Source organism: Papaver somniferum, unplaced genomic scaffold, assembly GCF_003573695.1.
Source record: "Papaver somniferum cultivar HN1 unplaced genomic scaffold, ASM357369v1 unplaced-scaffold_137, whole genome shotgun sequence".
Taxonomy (NCBI): Eukaryota; Viridiplantae; Streptophyta; class Magnoliopsida; order Ranunculales; family Papaveraceae; genus Papaver; species Papaver somniferum.
The window spans coordinates 9,041,876-9,062,684 of NW_020622934.1; the positions used below are offsets into that span (position 1 = coordinate 9,041,876).

Consider the following 20,809-nt stretch of genomic DNA (forward strand, 5'->3'; position numbering starts at 1 on the left):
GCCCTCTCATTTGGAGGAAAACTTTGGAGATGACGTGTCATGTTGAATATGCTTGGTTGTTTTCAGTACCAGATCTCTCATTTGAAAAACTCGAGGCTTTACATCCCTGTCGTATGCCCTGGAAATCCTTCTTTTGGTAAGCCTAAGCATGCTCTCTGCCTTAGTTCTTGTAAAATCCTGAGTGTCCAACTCTGTTATTCTGTAGCTTGACACTTCATTCTCATTCCACTGAACTCCACTTGCTGCTGCAATCCTGGCTGACGGGATTTTGATTTCTGTTGGGAGAATGACATCAGCGTCATAGACAAGCGAGTAAGGGGAGACTGCGGTGGAGCTCCTATGTGAAATTTGATATGCCCACAGCGCCATAGGTAATTTCTCGTGCCATGTTCTAGGGTTATCATGCACCGTTCGACTATCGAATTAAGGTCTTGTTGGTGCTTTCGGCTTGTCCATTTCCCTGAGGATAATAAAGAGTAGAGAAAACTTTCCTGGCACCGTATTCTTCAAGTAAATGGACCCATAACAAAGATAACACACTAGTGAAACCTCCTTAATGCCCTGATGACCTTATTACTGTCAATTAACTGATAAATCCTAGTGGAGAGTGGGATACCAACTCTATGGCACTTTAGTTATCTCGTGCAGATCAGTTAGTTATCCAAGATACTCCTTTTTGATTTACAAGAGAAAGATACCATAAGATGGACTTTAAATAGCAAAGGGGAGTTTACAATGAAATCTCTTTATGACAAGAAAATCTTTAAGAAATATGAAGGAGACAGTCCCACCCTGGCAACCCAGCTTGGAAAAAGATTTGAAAGTTGGATACTTCACTAACCATCTAACTGTTTATTTGGAAATATGCTTATGGAATCATTTATACTAGCGCTAAAAATGTAAGTATCCTCAGCTACATTGATCAAATTTTCTCCTTTTGCAAAAGTACTAAAGAAGATACTACTCATGTGTTAATGTCTTGTCCTATTGCTTCTTCTGTTTGAACCCAATTATTTGGATCTAACCACCAGATGTTTGGAAATCCCAACTCATTATAGGATTGGCTAAACAATTGGTTCACCCCAAAATACAATCTCAGTAGTTGGAGCTACCTTTGCCACTACCTGCTGGTTCATTTAAAATCCAGATGTAACCTCATATTTAAAAGATCTCTTACTCAACTGATTATATTGCTAACAGTGTCAGACAACACCTTTGCTCTTTTTACAGGGTTATGCACAATCAGAGCCACATTCTAAATAATATGTATTACCAAAGGGATACTCAGGATATCAGGGAAAAAATAATTAGGCAGCACATAAAAAAGTTTGGTGTTACATTTTACCAATGTACTAACTTTGCTCTGGTTGCTATGCCTTCTCAGGGAACTGTGTGAGCGCAATAAACTACAAAGACCGTATCTCTGGGGACTGCAGAGCAAGAATAGGAAAACCTAGTGCTGAACTGGGGACCGTATTTGAAGCACTTGATTTTGTTCTGAGCAACCCGATCAAGGTTGGGCAGGAATATAATAGTATTACAACTAGTTTAGCTAAATTAGCAGTTAACTCTTTAGTTTTAAGTAGTTTAAACTGGAAAGGTCCTGATTTATCGCAATTATTCCAAATTCTTTGGTCGATAGATATCAGTGACATTAACATCATCTTTTTGAATGCTGAGACTGTGCATGGTGCTAGCCTTGTAGTCCAAACTGATGTAATTGAATAACTATTTTTTATGTAACAATTTATTCTTTTTTCTTATAAAAAATAAATGTAAAATGGAGTTTATAAAAATAAATAAATAAATATAATTATTATTATTATTGGATAAAAAATATTACATTAACTAGTTGGAAACCTAACAAGCCAAGCTCCAACGACATACTACTACATTATTTGAACATGTTACGGTGCTAACCTATCAATAAGTAACTACATTTATATATATATATATATATGAAAATAATTCATAAATCTTACCAAATACGCTGCGTTGTATTGTAATTGTGATTGTGACTGTGAAGCTTCCAATAGCTTCCTCGGAACGCTAGTGGTACATGGTCCGATCCTCCGCGGTTTACAACATTAATCTACAGAATAACACGAGCTTATTACTTACAGACCCACATCATTCCCAATCTAACGCTCACCAACGTCAGACGTAACGCAACAATTTATCACTAGCAACGCGCAATCTTTCTTTACACGTGACGTGTTTATATTTTTACTCGTGTATACATTTATTTTCGCCATTATTTCCCTTTTCCCGCCACTACACCAAAAAAATAAATCAAAAATCAAAATATTTTAATTGTCGGGGGAAATTCCCACCATTTTCTATTTCACTCAACCTATTTCTAGGGTTTCATATTCGAAAACCTTGAAAATAATTAATAAATAGATAATCCGAGAAACCTCTTTTCGATAATTTCAGATCGATGGGAGAAGACTATGGAGGTGCACGAGGTAGTGATTCGAAAATATTCGATGGAGTTCGTTTCATTCTTCTTGGATTCAATCCATCAGAAGAGGCTAAAGTACAATCTAAACTTATTAATGGTGGTGGAGTTAACGTCGGTGAATATGGTTCTATTTGTACACATGTTATTGTCGACAAAATTGTTTATGTAAGTAGTAAGACTTGATTGTTGCCCTAATTTTTGTATTTTCTAATTTTGAAAATTGATTTTAGTTGTGAACTGAAATTGGTTATACGGGGTTTGTCTGATTGATTAATTGGTTCTGTAGGATGACCAACGTTGTGCTATTGCTAGAAAAGATGGTAAAACGGTTGTGAACTCGCTCTGGGTGGATCATAGTTTCGATGTTGGAATGCCAGTGGATTCTAGCTTGGTATGTTAGTTTCTAATTATCTCTCTTTTTTTTATATATATATATATTGCTGTGAAGTTTGAACATTGTTTTCAGTACTTAGGGTTTTAGAATATTGCACCGTGGTGGTGCTAGCATGTGTAGTGGGGGTGTGTTTGATAGTAGGAAGTACATAAAGGATTTTGTTTTCTGTTGGCTCCTCTGCAGATTTTGTACAGACCTGTAAAGGATTTGAGTGGAATTGTGGGTGCAAAATCTTTTATTGTATGCCTGACAGGATACCAAAGGCAAGATCGTGAAGATATAATGGTAAATTGCCAACTTTTAGATATTTTAATGTATTCTCTTTGAATTAGTTTATGGAATAAGAACATTACAGGAGGAAGTTCAATACCATTTTGGCTGCCACAGCCACATAGGTTGTCTTACTATGTTGTTTGTTGATTTGCTTTTCAGAGGATGGTAAGCATGATGGGGGCAAACTTCTCTAAGCCTTTGGTAGCAAACAAAGTCACTCATCTCATTTGCTACAAATTTGAGGGTATGTTTTCTAATCGAGAAAAAATAAATATTTTAAGCTCCTTTTGAAGTTTTATTGGATATCTCTGTATCAGCATCAAGTCATTGATTTGAATGTGGGTGAACATCTTAAACAGGTGAGAAGTACGATCTTGCAAAGAAAATGCAGAGAATAAAGCTTGTCAATCATCGATGGTTGGAGGACTGGTATGAATAAAAGTTGTTCATCTAGTTTTTCCAAATTTTCTAGATTATGCCCTTGAATCTTGAATACAGAAGTTATAATATCTGTTTGTGGGAAACCCGTTACATGGTGACGATTGAAATTTTCAAAAACTTGTTTTGTGTTTCTCCTTTTAGCATTGGTTGTTAATAGAAGTATTATTTTCTACAGTTTAAAAGCTTGGGAGATACTTCCAGAATCTGACTACAACAAGAGGTGGGAGTGTTGATCGATTGTTCCATTTCTTATTGCCTTAATTGTTTGTGGGCATTATATGTTCTTAGGAACAAATTGATTTGATGAAAGGTTTGGTCATGATCATTCTTATTCTGACACCATTTTATTTATTTATCTCCTCATCATAGTGGTCATGAAATAGAGATAATGGAGGCTGAAGCTAAGGATTCTGAAGATGAAACTGAAGAATATAGAGATAGGGCGCAGTTAGGAGTGGAAAATGTCACAGGCAGTTCATTTAAGTTGCAAACTGGAAGTGGTATTTTAACTTCAAAGGGTTCTGATTTGTCCACACCAGTAAGAGAAAGGCCCATCAGCAAGCAGACATCTGCAGCTAAAGGCTTGTTAGATACCACCGAAAATATTACTTCAAAAATCAGTAAAAAGGGATCAAGCGTGGGAGATGTTGCAGAAAGTTCATCTAAGCTGCCAGGGGGAAGTGATGGTCCGAATTTAGTGGGTTTTGGCTTGACCACACCAGTGAGGAAAACATCTAGTGTGCACCTACATGGATCCACTGCTAAAGGCTTGATTGGTACCAGTGAGAATTTTGATACAGAAAGTAGATTCTCAATAAATGCTGGAAAATCTATAGGAGCTGAGAAAACTCCAAATCCACTTGTTGCAAATCAGCAGGACTTTGGTTCTCTCAGCAGTGGAGCTTATCGTAATGATGATACTGGTAGCAGGGGCAACAACACCCCAAGCTCTAAGACTGGACCATTAAGTTCTGATGCTACAAATACTGTTACTATAAGTCATACGAAAAAAATGCAGAAGACCTCTCCAGTTCCATATTTCTCTGGAGAGCATTCAAGTCATTTACGCAGCTCTCCCCTAGGGGGTTCGGAAACAAATAACAATGGTTTCAGAATCTCACCCCTAAAGTCTGACCAAGTCAAGAACAAACTGGATTTTGGGGAAGTTGAAGATCAAAGCAATGAATCAAAATTACATCACTCCAAACTGAAAGATGGTGCAGTTACCCCAAAGAGAAAAAAGGGTCTTTCCTGTTCAAGCCCCAAGTCTTCAAACACAGGCAAAGACGGTTTTGGAATTTCGCCACTAAAAGCAGATCAAGTCAAGGATAACTTGGATTTTGGCCATATCGAAGATCAGAAGAATGGGTCAGAGTTACATCACTCGAAACTAGAAGGAAGGGCAGGGACTCCAAAGAAAAAGAAATCCCTTTCTAGTCCGAGCCATGAATCCTTAAAAAAAGGGAGTCCTAATTTCAGAACTTTTGCGGCAACAGGTACAGTAGCAAGTACTGCACTTGAAAGGGGGATTGTTCGACCGGAGATGGAATCAAGTTCTACCCCGAGCAATAGAAGCCATCAAATGGATGTGGACATCAACTCTACAGAAAATCAGTCGGTTACTCTAAAAAGAAAGCTGGGTCTTTCTGGTACGAGCTCAGGATCTATAAAGAGAAGAAGTCCATATTCAGTAACTTCTGGTACAGGAAGTACAGTAGCTGGGACTACACCAGAAGGAGACATTAGTATTTCACTGGAAAGAAAACCAAGTCCTGGTCTTGCCAATAGTAGCCATGCATCTGAAGCTATTGCGAATTCTTCAGCAAATGAACCTGTTAAACTGGCAAAAAATAAGTCTTCAAGTGTCCAAAAAAAATCCAAGAAATGTGGATTGCCTGTTTCAAGAAATATGATTTCTGATGATTTGAAATCTCCTTTGCAGCAGAATGTGTCAGTCCCATCTGCAGCAAAGACACCTGAGACATCATTAAAGGAATTGGGACAGACTGACTTGGTTTCTTCTCCTGGCTTCGGTGATTTCAGAGCTAGCAGATCAGCAGGCCTGGATACCAAGACCTCATCACCCGTTTCTCGAACGCCAGAGACACAGGCTGATAAATCTGGAGGTTCTGTCAACATAGGTTTAAATAACGGGAAAAAGAACGGACCATCTTCGAGATCAGGGACAAAAAAGAAAAGTTTGGGCACTAGACTGCTTAGTGCAGCTAGTGCTAAGGAACGGAAAGGTACTCTTAAATTGGATCAGGCAACCACCACACGTGAAGATTCGTTGATTTCAGAAGAAGGCACAAATAAAGCAGTGCAGGAGAAGCTGTCTAATGTACAAACAGAGACGATTGGGCTGCCGCGAGATGTGGACAAAGTTATGGACCAAAACTCCAATCAGTTCCCTTCATCTGTGAATACGGGTGATGCTTTGGATGATGAAACTGAAGCTCCAGAGGAAGAGAATGCTGTGAAATCATTTAGTCAGGAGGTGGCTCAGCTATCCTCTAAAGCTGATGTAGGCATAAAAGAGAATTCAGAAACGATTCAGCAGTCAGCAAGTAAAGTACATAGCCATCACTCACTGATGGATGGTGAGAAAATGATTTCAGAAGTGGATAGGGAGGATGTTAAGAAAAATAAGGAGGATCAAGCGAAGAAAGTTACAGGAGGAGTGCATTCTTCGAACCGGGCGAACAAAGTTACAGTGTCTTCCTCGAAAGATGTAGTCAATGATGAGAATTTGGAAATGGAGAAGACAAATGAAGTTTCAAATCCTAAAAGTAGAGTTCAGAGGAGAACTGTATCTGTGAAGACAGCAGAAGAAGCCATTTCTGTGGAGGAGAATAAGACCATTGAAACCGAAGGTCCTACTGTACGTTCAGCAACATATGTGAGGAAAAAGGTTGTATCGAAGTCGTTAACAAAACCAAAGCAGGCTAATAAAATGGTTACTGAAGCCAGTGAAGAAGAAATCCCTGTGAGTGAGGTGAAACCTCCGTCAAGCGAGGATCAGAGAAATGGTATTTCAGCCGTGAAAGAAGTAGTTGTACCTCGGGAGATCAAGGACAGTGTAGACAATGAGATCAATAAAACGAGGGCAGAGATGGTTGCAACCAAAAGAAGGGCAAGTCTTGCGAGCAAAACCAAGAAGAGCAAGAAAGAGAAACCCATAAATGACTTGAACGAAACCAAGTCAGCAAAAAAACGTTCCACTGTCGACGCAGGAGAACATGAAAATGAAACTGTGGTTGAAGCAAAAAGGAGGGCAAGTCATGCAAGTAAAACCAAAGAGAGTAATACTGAGATGCCCTTAGATGGCGAGAAGGAGACCAAGACAGCTAAAAAACGTCCCAGCGTCAAGTCAGGAGAACATGAAAATGTAGTTCCTAATCCTGATATTAAGTGTAACCAGAGTAATAAAAAGGCAGAATCTAGTACTGATTCAAATATAATTCAGGCAGGAAGGGTTTCAAAGCCCCTAAACTCTCAACCTATGTTGTTTATACTTAGTGGGCACCGTCTACAGAGAAAGGAGTTTCAGCAACTTATTAAGCGTTTAAAAGGACGATGTTGCAGAGATTCTCACAATTGGTCATATCAAGCTACCCACTTTATCGTCCCAGATCCAGTTAGAAGAACAGAGAAATTCTTTGCCGCTGCAGCATCAGGCAGGTATGAAATCAACATTTTTCCTACAGAAAATGTTGCAGCCAATGTCTCAAGTTCACTAGCGCTTTTATCTTGAATTTACCATGAACTCTCTTTATCTATAATCAAATGCTGTGGGTACTGATATATTGGATGAGTTTCTACAATGTAGGTGGATATTAAAGACAGATTACTTAACTGCTTGTAACCAGGCTGGGAAGTTTGTGGAGGAAGAGCCATACGAGTGGTCTAAAACTGGCCTTAATGAGGAAGGTACAATTAGCTTTGAGGCTCCCAGAAAGTGGCGCCAGTTAAAGGAAAGGACTGGTCATGGTGCTTTTCATGGAATGCGAATTATTGTCTATGGAGAATGCATTGCTCCACCGTTGGTATTGATCAATTCCTTTTTAAATTTTGATTTATCTTTTTCTAACAGCATCCTTGCATTTGTTTTTGATTTACTTTTGTTTCCTCCTATATTGTGAAATAGGATACCCTGAAACGTGTGGTGAAAGCAGGCGATGGTACCATTCTTGCAACTTCGCCTCCTTACACCAAGTTCCTCAAATCCGGAATTGATTTCGCGGTTATAACTCAGGGAATGCCAAAGGCTGATTTGTGGGTTCAAGAATTCATAAGAAATGAGATCCCATGCGTAGTGGCTGATTACTTGGTTGAGTACGTATGCAGACCTGATTATGCACTTGATAAGCATGTTCTATACAACACCAATGAATGGGCAGATAAGTCATTAGCAAACCTCGAAATGCGGTCTAAAGAGATTGTCGAACCGTCTTCGCCATCTGCTGTTAACGATGAGCCCAGTGACAGTGGTGATGTTCCTTGCCAAGTTTGTGGATCTCGTGACCGTGAAGAGGTAATGCTTATATGTGGTGATGAAAGTGGATCTATAGGGTGTGGAATTGGTACTCATATTGATTGCTGCAATCCTCCTTTGAAATCTATTCCAGTGGAGGATTGGTTTTGTCCAAACTGTAGCATAACATTAAACTGCAAAAAGGATCCTCCAAAGACTTCTAAGAAGAAAGTGTCTAGTAGTATGCGGGGTAAGAAGTAATGTTTGCGTTGTTTAGAATTGAGATATACTTGTAAAAATATCACTGTTGATTGGGTAGATTTTTTTTTACTGTTGAGTAGGTAAATTTGTTGTTTTTTTTTTTTTTTAACCAAGGTTTATGGTGTTTACTTGTGGTCGGTTTCCTTAATTGACTTGTTCAAAGAGCTTTTAAAATGCCCTTTTCTGTAGTCAGTGTTCCCATTGCTCATCCTGTGTATTTTTACTAGGTTATTTGATTATCATTTGCGTATTCTGAATGTGATTCTACTATTTGGATGACAAGAGGAACAAGGGTATCACACAGGCCGGAGAATCTTATTCAACCTGATCATGAGTTCAGTACAGATGTATGCATCCAAGGCAAGTCTCTACCTACCAACCAACACCACCAGCCGATTCATTTAAAACTAAGATTCACTGGACTTTGAGTAGCGTCAGTCTTCACATACAATACAAAACAGTACAACCTATCTCTGTTTGAATATTCTAAAACAATGTGGTGAGGACTGAGTGGTACAAGAAAGAAAGTGGAGCAGAAATTGCTTACCTAATCCGGATCTAAGTCTCTTTATTTTATGAGCCTATTGCTACTGATTACTGCTACCCCTAGGCTGTTGGAGCTGACATTGCTGACCAAAATGCATCATGCTTTGAAAAATAATCAACAAACTCTTTCTCACTACCCATTCTCCCACCCAAGCACTACCCACATTTTAAAAACACAAGAAAACAGAAGAGTGAAAATTGGCCAATCCCATTGACAGCCTGTGTCTTGCTCAGTAGAGAGAATCCCTCTTACAACAAACAAAAAAACAAAATGTGTGTTTTCATCCTTGACTTAACACTAACTTGCTTATGTTTAAGGGGATAGATACATCAATCTATCCATCTTGGTATCAACGGTATTGTCTGACCAATGAAAACTTTCAAAACCATATCATATTTTGGTATCTACTCTATAAACACGACACGACCGATGATTTTTGTAATTAAGTAATTACACATGAAATCCAATCAAATTCTTTTTTTCTTTTATCTCTAAAATATTCTAATCTTTTGAGAAAGATGATGATGATTCGAAAGTCACATGGCCAAAAAAGAAAAGAAAAGTGACATCGTTATCATCATCTCTGGCTGGCCACGACCCTCTCCTCTTTACGATGTTCCCAACATTCAGACATCACATGCCATTCCCCGCCCCTTTTTCCTTCTCCCTTTTCCCCTATTTGGATCTAAAGGATATTATTAGTTCGCTGACACTGCCATACCAGAGTAACCAACAAGGGCTTATGGCTCATTTTGTGATCATTGGCTAAGAGATATGCCATATGCACAAAATTAAAAAAGACTTGGGTGGTTTTAACGTTTGCTGATTTCTATCCTCCCCAAATTAGGGTATATCGAGATTAATTACGGTATACCCGATTTTAAGTGGACTCTTTTTAAAGGTTAGGAGAAAATTCTGATGGGTGAAGTTACAAAATTACCTTTACCCTTTATGATTCTTATTACCCTAAATCAGTTTTTATTTTTTCGTTTCATCTTCTCTTCTTCTTCTCCTCCACTTCTACTTTAAATGAAGATAACCGTTTTTACCAATAATGGAGACTGAGTTTGGTGATGTTTTCCCTTATTTCCCTACCAACGTAATTTTCGTTATAGATGGGAAAAATATTTTTCGCCCATTCTGAACGACAAAATCCGAGTTGTATAAATGTGGATTTCTGTATCTAGAGTAGGATCTTAGGCGCAAACTAAAACCATGACATAAGTAACCAGTATTCTTAGATGGGATGTGAAGAAATGCTTTTGTTTTTCCAAGGCAATGATTAAATATAACCTCCACTTTAAATAAATGCAACCCTCACTTAACAAGCACATATATAGGTAACCTACACTAATGTGAGGAATCTAGACCCGCTGTTGGACTTCGCATAAATTAGACGAATATGACAGTATGTCGTCCATATTTCCCCTCTATTCCTTCCACAATATCGATGATAACAGCACCATGAACATCATCAAAGATTAACTGTATAATTAATCTCTTTTCTGAAAATAAACACTATATTAATCATATTGTCGTAAAGCACTCCGAACATAAATTTTAGTTTTTTATCTTTTAAAATTAAAACTATTATCATTTTAGGGTTTCTTGAACGATCCCTTTCGATAACTTCCACTTCAATTTAGGAGAACTTAGAAAGATTAAAGTTTGTAAAGGGATTAGCTTACAATCTCAAATCTCAAACTGCTGTAATTCTTTGCATATGGAAACGAGTTAGATTAGTAGATTAATAATAAGATCATAATTACCCGATTAAGCTAATCAATAATTAGTATGAATTCATTTTCTACCTGTTTTTTTTTTAATGTTGTGATCTTGAGAATTTTTTTTAACGTTGTGATCTTGGGAACAAGGAAAATAATCTTGAAGAAAAGAAAAATCTCATGGAAGGTTGAATGAATCAAATCCGAAATGAAAAAGTTTGCATGAAACAAAGAGGGTAATGGAACCTATTTTAGATTTGGTTTATAAATATTTTTTATTTCTGATGAAGGTTGTATTTAACCAAAAAGAGGATTACATTTAGTCACTTCCTTTTCCAGAAGTAAGTCAATCATGAAAATTAGAAGTAAATTTTCTTGCTTCATAAAATGTTCTGAAACTCATTCTCAAATTATGTTACGAGATTAACTTATGTTAATTTATTTCTAAAAATCAAAAAACACGCTCTTAATCATCCTAATGGCATGAGATCGAAATAGACATCTCGGCAATGAGAGATTAGGATTTAGTTCAAAGTTATAAGATAATTTTATTCTTTTGTGCAGGAATTACTTGTTATATCTATGGCTATTATCAGTTTCCTTTATACACAGTGTTCACTAAGGGAAATATATATTAGTTTTGACATATTAATGGTCTCTAGGTTTTGGAACCAAATTTCGGAGTGCAGAGGCTAGATCATAAAATTGCTGAATAAATTGGTCTATTGGACGAGATGTCGGGGGTTGTATGTATCCCAAGCCATATGTTTGATTCACACTATTACAAGAATGTAATACTTGAAGGAACTATAAATTTCATTTTATCTTAACGGGTTATAGACCCCCGATCCCTCATCATGGACGCAATACAGTAGCTTAATAAAATATGGGAATGAAATCAGATTTTGTTTGTATCCCAACCTGAAAATCAGTTAATTTTTATTTTCATTATTTATTCCTTTAATTATCCAAACTTCAATTTCCATATAACTATTGTTATTATTCATTTTATGGCTCGACAAAATCCTCAGTGCTACTCCAACTCCTCTGAGAAGGATGTCGAAGATCTTTCTCGAATAAATGAGCAACTTGTCTTACCCAATACTCTGCCTTCCCGTCTCTTAGAAGATGATAATCCTTGGAAATTGTGTATGACTGGTCATGTTTGTAGTGAGAAGATTGTCTCAACGGCTTCTATTCACACTTTTATATGCACTCAGTGGGATTTGGTTCGTTCTCCTATTGTCACCAACTTCAGTTGTCTTCGTAACAAGGTGCTTATTCATTTATGACTGAAGTCGACTTTATCATCGTGGATAAACAAAGGTCATGGCATGTATGTGGTTTTTTTAATGTGTTTCGGGTTATTCACCATTTCTAGATGGCCTAACAAATGATCTTTCACTTTTACAAAGGAGATTATGTGGCTTGTTTATGCAAGTGTTCTAAATAAGTGCACTAAATTTGAAGATTTAAGGATGTTAACCTTAAGCTACGAGAACTTCTTAAATCCAATATTCATATGGTAACCATTCTCTCAAGAAGAATGTCAAAGTTTGTTCTCGAATTTCGGTTCAGAAATCCCTACCTACTGGTATTCCACTTGTCACTAAGAGAATAATTACTTCATTCATGATTAAATATCATTATTAGTTGTTCCTCATGTCGTATTATTGATAATAGATAGGCTTTGTTCCCTAAATAAAGATCTAAGAAATTTCAAAAGATAGAGAGTCGATTCAATCCCCGTGTACGAGGCATACTCCTCCTCGAATCATCATGGTCCCGATGATGCTACCACAACCTAAATCTAATTTTTTTGATTCTGTTCAGTTGAAGAGACTACTAATCCTACCAACCTATCTTTTGATGTGATAATTGTTCATAATAAAGATAAATTTATTCCTAATGGTAATATAAAGGGGAAGAATATTGTTATTGTTAATCACCCTAATGATAACGAATCTGATTCTCAATGCAAGAAGCTTAACACGGGCTATTTTTCGAGTCATTCTCCAATTCTTAATATTTTGGATATGGGCCATGTTCAAGCCCAAAATCTGCTGTTATAGATAAAGGGTTAAAGGACCATCTCCAAACAATATGACTCCTTCCTTTAACTGTGCTACCCCTGAAAATGTGGGGGGTACCAAAATGCACCATCAACTTTTTCTTAGGCAACCTGTATGGACTAAACCCGAATACAATTCTAAGAGTTCAACTTAATGAATCTCAATCAGGAATTATATGAAGAGATTATATCTCTTTCTCTCACGATCAGAATATAAACAAAGACTAGTCCGTGAACCTGATTATACCGTGAGAGTACTTGGACGATTCCAAAGATCAATATCCAAGAATCAATCAAGTCGTATCCAACAATTACGATGGACTTATCTACTTGAATTGATTTTAACGTACAACCTGTGATATTTCAATTATAAAGATAAACAATATAATGCGAAAAATAAATAACACAGGTATCAAAATTGTTGCTAACTAGGAAACCTCAAATGCAGAAAAATCCTGGGACCTAGTCCATATTGAACACCAAACTGTATTAAGCCGCTACAAACAGTAGCCTACTATCAGAACTTCAGTCTGGAATGTAGTTGAGACCAAATCTACCTTCACAACGATTCAGTTACAGTCGCGCTCCTTACGCCTCTTGAATCCCAACAGGACTCCACGCAATTGATTCCCTTAGCTGACGTCCTTTACATCCTAAGAGTTTCTTCAACTTAATTGAATACTTTAAACCAATCTGCCTCCCACAGATAATCCTATATGTAGGCTGTTCATGGTCGGTTTCGGCTTGGTTTCCATCCAAGCCAAACCAACACCAATACTATCGGTTTCTAAAAAATATTACCATCACCGAACCATTAACCATTGGTTCGGTTTCTTAATGGTTTTAGCTGGTTTCGGTTTGATCCATTGGGTTAATGGAAAACCGACTGTATGTCAGTTTTCTGAAACTGACAATTCAAATCTTTAAAAAAAAAATCACAGTAGAATTTTAATCTACCTGCAGAGTGTAATTAACACAACCATAGTTCATATTTCAAGTTTAGAAGCACAGTTCAAAACATAAACATTACAAATTCAAAAAACATAAACCTAACCAATCTTAGGTGTAGATATCTAGTACTAGGGTTAAGAAAAACGAAGGGTGTATATCAAATCTTAGGTTTTAATCTAACGGTTGAACATAATCGGTTTTCCATTGGTTTTTGGTTCGGTTTTTGGGGTCAAACCAAAACCGAACCAGTAATGTCGGTTTTCATTTTTTTTACCATAACCAATCCGTTAATAAATGGTTCGGTTCAGTTTCTTCCTAATCGGTCTGGTTTGGTCCGGTTCCGGCGGAAAACCGAAACCATGTTCAGCCCTACCTATATGTGATTTCCTTTCTGATCAAAGATCAAGGTGAGGTAGGAGATCGATTGCAATAGACAAAGTATAGCAAACCTAAAAATCTGGTCTTATGACTCCCGAAGAGCAGCCTAGATTATTATTCACCACACAAGTATAAACTTGTGAAATCACAAAGTCTGAGACGAAGAAACTTTGTGATTTCTATCTATATTATTTGTTGGAGCAAGCTCAAAAATCAAAGCAAGATCAGGATACACGAACTATCAAGATAAAGATAGTTGGACCTAACTTCACGAATCCCTGAGTGAAGTCTTTTTAGTTGCTAAACCTAAAAAGGTTCAAAGGAGAGGACGATCCTAGTTTACAACTAGGAAACACAAGAATAGTTTTAGGGATTCAAAGATCCCAGTTGTTTGAGGTTATTCTTATATAGACTTTCAAGATCAAGGTTGCTTTAGATTTAAACTAAGATAGCGTTGGAATCAAGCAATCAATAATCACGTTGGATGAAAAACTTGAATTGAGATTAACATATTAAAATATACACTCTGGTTAGGATGAACCGTAATCAAACCGTGCATAGTGACTTGTTCATGAAAGTTAGCCGAAACTAGTCAATTGAACAATAAGCTTAACCATTGACATATAACACTTTAAGAATTTAACCTTGAATCACAAATGTGATCAAACATGTCTAGATAGTGTTTTTAGAAAGTTATTGAAATGTCGATGATATCATAGAAATAATTCTGATGCATTTGAAGATATTCGACAGAGTAAGTACGTGTACTGTACCTGTTTGTGAATTTTTTTGTCATGGTATGTGTACCGGGTATGTATACCATTAAGACAAAAATGGATTTAGGAATTCATAGATCTTTTATGGTTTGCATACTGGGTACACGTACCTTTTTGGTTTGGAAACCAACATATTTTTTCTGATTTGCATACTAGGTATGCGTACCTTCCTGGTTCACGAGTCCACAGACTTTTTATGGTACGAATACCAGGTATGCGTACCAAAAAGTCGTTGTCGAACTATAGCTACGCCGGTATATGTACTGCGACTCTGGACTTATAACAGTTCTCCAGTATGTGAACTGGTATGCATATTGTCCTGTATCCAGATTTACAGTAGTTTTATATCTCTCTTATAATTAAAATGAAACATTCCCGAATAATATCAATGACACATGTCACTGTTCCAGGATATTTTCAAATGATTAAATCTTGAATCATATTTAGGTCATAAACAATAAATTATTCTTAACCAAATTCATCAAGTATGAACAAATGTTCTTAAGCTTAGCGTATTTTGAGAATGAATTCAAGATAAACTTGACTCAAAATTTATGTTATGCGTATACTGTTTAATTTAGTCATGGGACAATGTCTCATAGATAGAAAGGTGAAAACTTGAGAAATAGGTGGTTCAGTCTTCACTTACCTTTTATTGAAGAAGTTCTCCATAGCTCCTGTTGATCTTCGCCCTTAAATGGTAAAACGCAGTGATATCCGATACTGAGCTACACACTTTTATCCTAATCCGAGACTTGACTAAATGTATATTAGAAATCAAGATATAGTTTTGACAACTAAATTTGACAACAATCTTTAGATAGAAACACTTGTGAGTTCGACCGAGCAATGCTCCAACAACCCCAACTCTGAATCTGCCATTATCTAAAACAAGTGGTTCGACAATAACTTCTTCTTTTTAAAAAAAGTTTAACATTGTTCCTACTTCTATTTACCTTCTTATTTAACTTGTGAATAGGTCATTTCTCTTGTTGGATAGCAGGATGAAATGATTACTCTTAAACATAAGGTTAATCCATGATTTGATACTCGTAAAAGAAATCGTGCCACTAAACCTACTCAAACTAGTATTCTTTTCATTCCTCCTGAAGTCCGTGAACCTTCTCAGCCTGAATATAATAACCTTTACCCTCATATCAGTCATCTTGGTCATTTTCCTCATCATTTTTTTAATTTCACCTAATCTTGTTGATCATCCAGCTTGTTAATCCTTATGAAAATGGGGGTGATCATACTTCCTTGCCAAGTATGTTGTCTGCAATAATTCTTCTCATGAGGCCGCCCCTATGGACTTAAGTACCTCTCACAACATGCAGAATAGTGGTGAATCAACTAATGATCGTACTAATGGTAATGCTGACTCTACTAATCAGGTAACACCCTCTTCCAACAATTTGTCGATCAGTAGCTACAAACCATAATAGTGTTTCCCTATTTTTCTCTTCCCTTTCAATGATGTGAATACGCTATGTTGGGATGTGCTTGGTTTGGGGAAAAAACTGCTAATAAGGAACTTAACCTTCTTTTTACAGGTGAACTTAATAATGAAGAATCTTTTAGACATTGAAATGAAATGTGCCTTTCATTAACCTAAATTTAATTGATACTCTAAACTCTTATTTATGTCAATAAACTTCAAATTAGTAAAATCCATCCTACCAATTAAACTGAACATCCTAAGATCACAAGCCTCTTCGTACAGATCTTGTGGAATAACCATGTATATCTCATCCGAAATATTTGATTCAGGGTTTTGAGAGAGATGCGATATTCACTTCTACAGTGACAAATTTTTTTTTTTTTGCCTTTCATGACATAAATATTTTTTTTAGTAGATTTTTGCATTTCATCCCCATGATTAGGGTTAGAAGAAGAAGGAGTTGGATTCACCATCCTGGATCATTAAAAGTTCATCACGTAGGATGGAAAATCTAGGACTTCACAACATAAACTTCGCTTGCTTCGAAAGCTCCAACTTTCTTTTCTTCATAATATTGGAATTAGAGATATGCTAACCTCTTGGATTTGGTAAGCATATAATTCGATACCATAAATCATACTGAAAAATCGGATTCCAGGAACTTGCCTTGAATATCAAAGGAATATACTTGAAAAATAAGATATTAAAGTTTAATATATGTTCAAATATTATGTCCACACTTTAAACATTCCTAGAATAACTTTTGTACATCTTGATATCTGCACAAATCTGAAGAAAACAGAATCATCGAAAGTGTAAAAATGAAATTGACATAGTTAAGATCAATCCTGGGATCAATCCTTACCTGAGATCAGTCACGGGATTGATCCTTATCATAAGAGATTGGCCATCCAGGGAATGGTCTTACTAATAGGATCGGTCCTGGGATCGGTATCGGATCTCTTTTTCAACTATAAAAATAACTTAGCAAGTCAACTTCCTTAAATTGTGTCTCTGAAATTGCTTTCAAATATCACCAAGGTACGAATTCACTCGGAAGTTGAACACAAGTTACGAATTAGTGCAATGTCGAGAGTACGAAGTCCACAGATAAGCTATACTTCGTAACTTTATATACTTAAGTTGTAGAAACAACTGTTGTATCTAATTTCTTAAGATACTTTGGACATAAAATAATAGCCAACTCACTAGTACTAAAGTTACTGTAACGAACGTAAGTTTGCATGTTATGTGTCAATGTATAAAAACTTGAATGAACAAAATAAAACAATATACTTTTGTAGTTACGAAATTTGAACTTAAGGATGATGTCTTCGTGGTCTTTGATATGTCTTCAGGTCTTGATGAGTATCTAAAGTGAGCCTCGGCATTTCTATGGTCCGAGTCTAACCTAACAAAGTTGACTTTAGTGATTGACTCAAGCGACTTGATTTTTGGAGTTAAACTTGACAACCAAATTTGACACACCAACACTTGGTGGGTTCAACGAGCAATTATCTAATGATGATATTTTTATGCCTAAACCTTTTTATTTGATGACTATGTAGATTGATCCTACATGTAGAGATATCATTGCTAACTCTTGGTTAATGTTGTTGGTTCTAATGCTTATAAATTGAGACCAGACTTTGAACACTAAGAAAGGTCTTATGAAGTGGCATAAAATATTTTTTTGCAATATCCAAACCGATATTTCCAGTACTATAGTTGCTTTGTCAGAAGTCCAGTTCTATGATCTTTGTGAATTTGTTGTTATTACTAGACTTAATGCGGCTTGGATTTATGTATACTTTAAAGATAAGTCTGGTTAGCTGAAGAAGATATAAATTCTACGAATTACTCTTTTCAAAAGGAAGAAAAATGCTATTAGTTGTATGAGGGCAATATTAGTGCTATTCTAACTTATATAGGTTGCAGTAGTACTTCCTTCGTTGATTATTATAAAACCCATTATTATTATTGTCGCAATAATTGCAGGATGATATTCTTTAGTATCTCCTTTCCAATTTCTCTCATACTTATAGTAATGCTCTCAATATTCCTCTCGCTGCTGGGGAAATCAAAAAGATGTTTCATGATGGTTATACAGGCCATTTCTACCAAAAGCACATGGATATTTTTGGAGATTCTTTATTAAGATGATTAGAAAATTTAATGCTCGGCTAAACCTTCAAGCATTGGATTAACCCGATAACTCAAGATCTCTCCATTGTTTCTTATTCTGGCTTATTTAATGGTGTTCAAACTAGCTTCATCAAGCATAAGAGAAGTTTAAGGAAAAAAATTCTCTATTTTTTTTCTTCTATATATTATATGTTTTGTGGATTTATCTGCAATTGATAAACTTATTAGACTGGCCTTATTCAAGGTATCATGATATTTAGAAATGCTCATGGTATTTCCCATTTGTTATACGCTGATGATTGTTTACTCTTTCTAGTGTTACTATCGAAGGTTTTCAAACCATAAAGCATTATCTTCCAAAATAGTGTTTCGCCTCTTGACAGGAAATCAAATTTGCCAAGTCTGGCATCTTGTTTAGTAAGGGAGTACCAGATTATCCGCCATTTGATATTCATAATCGCGATTTTCGTGAGAAATATCTTGGTACTCCTATGAATTTTCAGGGCTCTACAATTCAAACTCATATGAGGTGTTTACAGTCCATTGATGTTATAATTATCTTGGTACTATAAACTCTTATCTCAGGCTATTAAGACCTCTCTTATTAACCATGTCGGCTAAGCTATTTTATTTATCAGATGATTGTTGTTCTTATTCCTAAGCACCTCTGTAGGAAATTGACTCCACCTTTCTAAGTTCTGGTGGGTAGAAACTTTACACCCCAAGGATAAAAAAATTCCATCTATTTGGATAGGATATTCTTTGTTCCTCTAAGACTGAAGCGGGTTAACGTTTTAGAAAAACCGATTTAAACGATCTTGTTATACCCGCTAAAAATGTCTAGAAGTTATGGAATTTTCAAAGTAGTGGTATTAAAATCCAAATACTTTTCTAATTTTTATTTCTTTTATATTAAGTGTTCAAAGTTATGTTCTTGGACCTGAAAATGTCTTTACACCATTAAAGTGCTTATTATTAAGTCTTTTATTTCTTAGATTCTGGAGGATATATAGACAGTTTATTGACCCTTGATGTGGCAAGTGTTTCCCTCTTTCGTATTTGCCATGCCTAACCCTAGGGTGCATTTGCATATGACAATTAAGATATCTTACTTTATTAACCAAGATGCCAGATCTTGCAATATTACCAGATTATGAAACTGTTTTACAATGCTCATTTTGAGAAAATTGTTATTATCCCCTTAAGTCAAATATGTACTCCTGACATAGGGCTTGAGAGATTTCAAAGAATGGTAGATTTGTTCTAAATCTTCTTATTTGGGTCTTCGAGGTCTGAAACCATCCTCAAATACGAACCTTTGGAAGTACATTTGGAAATTCAAAGTCCCTCATAGGATCCAATTGTTCCTTTCTAACACGAGCACAAATATTATTCATGTTGGATTGGTCTTACAGTCTAAACCATCCATTGGTTCTATCGTTTACCCTAAATGCTCTCTAGGTGAAGAATCTGTTATGCATGCCTTTTTTATTTGCTCTTTTGCCAGCCAAATTTGGTTTATTTCTCATTTCGGCTTTCATACTCATATTTTCTCTGAAAATTCTTGAAAAGGAGAGGGTAACTACCACACCACCAAATTTTAGTTTGGGAACCAATATGGACAATTCTTGCACAATTTACACGTTCAGTTATGAAAATGTACACAAGATTATTTTAATAAGAAAAAACCTAGTATGTGATAAGTGTTATTGATCATTATGTTTCTAGTAAAGAGTTGAGCGATCCTTAATTGTCGAGCATCTCTTACACAAGTAGAAAACATGAGATTTTGCAGAGGGATTCTGTGGAGCAATCGTATGTGAAGACAACACTAGTAAATGGACCTTGCGCTAAGAGTCCAACTGTTAGGATCAACCAAAGTTCCAAACCTTATAGCGCGCTTGGATGCACACTTAAAAGTTACTTTTTGACTTCTGGAAGTCGAAAATTCAGAAGTCAGTTTCACAATAATTTTTCAGAATGACTTCTAGAAGCAGAAAAGTCAGAAGCTATTTGTATCCAAACACACTATTAAAGCTTTCGATTGGGTTACACCTTGAGTACGCCACTTCTCGGTGGTTCAGTTGGATAAAATCTGATATTCGAGCGTTGCAGTATCCGGTTACACGAGGGACTTTGAGGATAGCACTGCACTAGCTGCTATTCTACGGTTGGTGATATATGATTTTAGCGAAAGGTAAACATGTATGTTAATTGAGTTAATGTATAGTAACGAAGAATGATTCTGTAATCATCTCTTTCTTCTTATTACCTTAATCAATCTAATTCCCACTTTTAGTATTTACTTTATTTTAGTTTTTCAATCCAAATAACCTATCAATTACACAGCTCTCTGTGGGAACGATCTTTCCTACCCTTAGATTACTAGTTGATTAGTGGGAAATATCTATATTAATTTGTTGTGCCTACAACAACCCATTATTATGTACCCGAACTGTATACAAACCA

General features: G+C 36.2%; 1 protein-coding gene across 2 annotated transcripts; it reads left to right on the forward strand.

Moving 5' to 3' along the window:
* Positions 1 to 2,368: 2,368 nt before the first annotated feature.
* Positions 2,369 to 8,672, forward strand: LOC113334970 (BRCT domain-containing protein At4g02110-like). 2 transcript variants are annotated; one of them, XM_026581194.1, is made up of 10 exons: positions 2,369 to 2,629; positions 2,751 to 2,855; positions 3,042 to 3,143; positions 3,291 to 3,375; positions 3,491 to 3,560; positions 3,748 to 3,792; positions 3,942 to 7,253; positions 7,402 to 7,618; positions 7,720 to 8,296; positions 8,535 to 8,672. In XM_026581194.1, the coding sequence occupies exons 1-10, from the start codon at positions 2,441 to 2,443 to the stop codon at positions 8,561 to 8,563; spliced, it is 4,731 nt and encodes a 1,576-aa protein (XP_026436979.1). In that variant the 5' UTR covers positions 2,369 to 2,440; the 3' UTR covers positions 8,564 to 8,672. The 2 variants fall into 2 exon arrangements, 1 of the variants encoding a protein (XP_026436979.1); XR_003353066.1 differs by lacking the exon at positions 8,535 to 8,672 and having other exon boundaries at positions 7,442 to 7,618; positions 7,720 to 8,149.
* The last annotated feature ends 12,137 nt before the right edge of the window (positions 8,673 to 20,809 follow it).

Excerpts from the sequence above, each read along its gene's own strand:
- LOC113334970 (XM_026581194.1), top strand. The coding sequence starts at position 2,441 with ATGGGAGAAGACTATGGAGGTGCACGAGGTAGTGATTCGAAAATATTC. Across the intron at positions 3,144-3,290 it reads AAGATCGTGAAGATATAATG|AGGATGGTAAGCATGATGGG; the intron begins GTAAATTGCCAA and ends TTTGCTTTTCAG. Across the intron at positions 7,619-7,719 it reads AATGCATTGCTCCACCGTTG|GATACCCTGAAACGTGTGGT; the intron begins GTATTGATCAAT and ends ATTGTGAAATAG.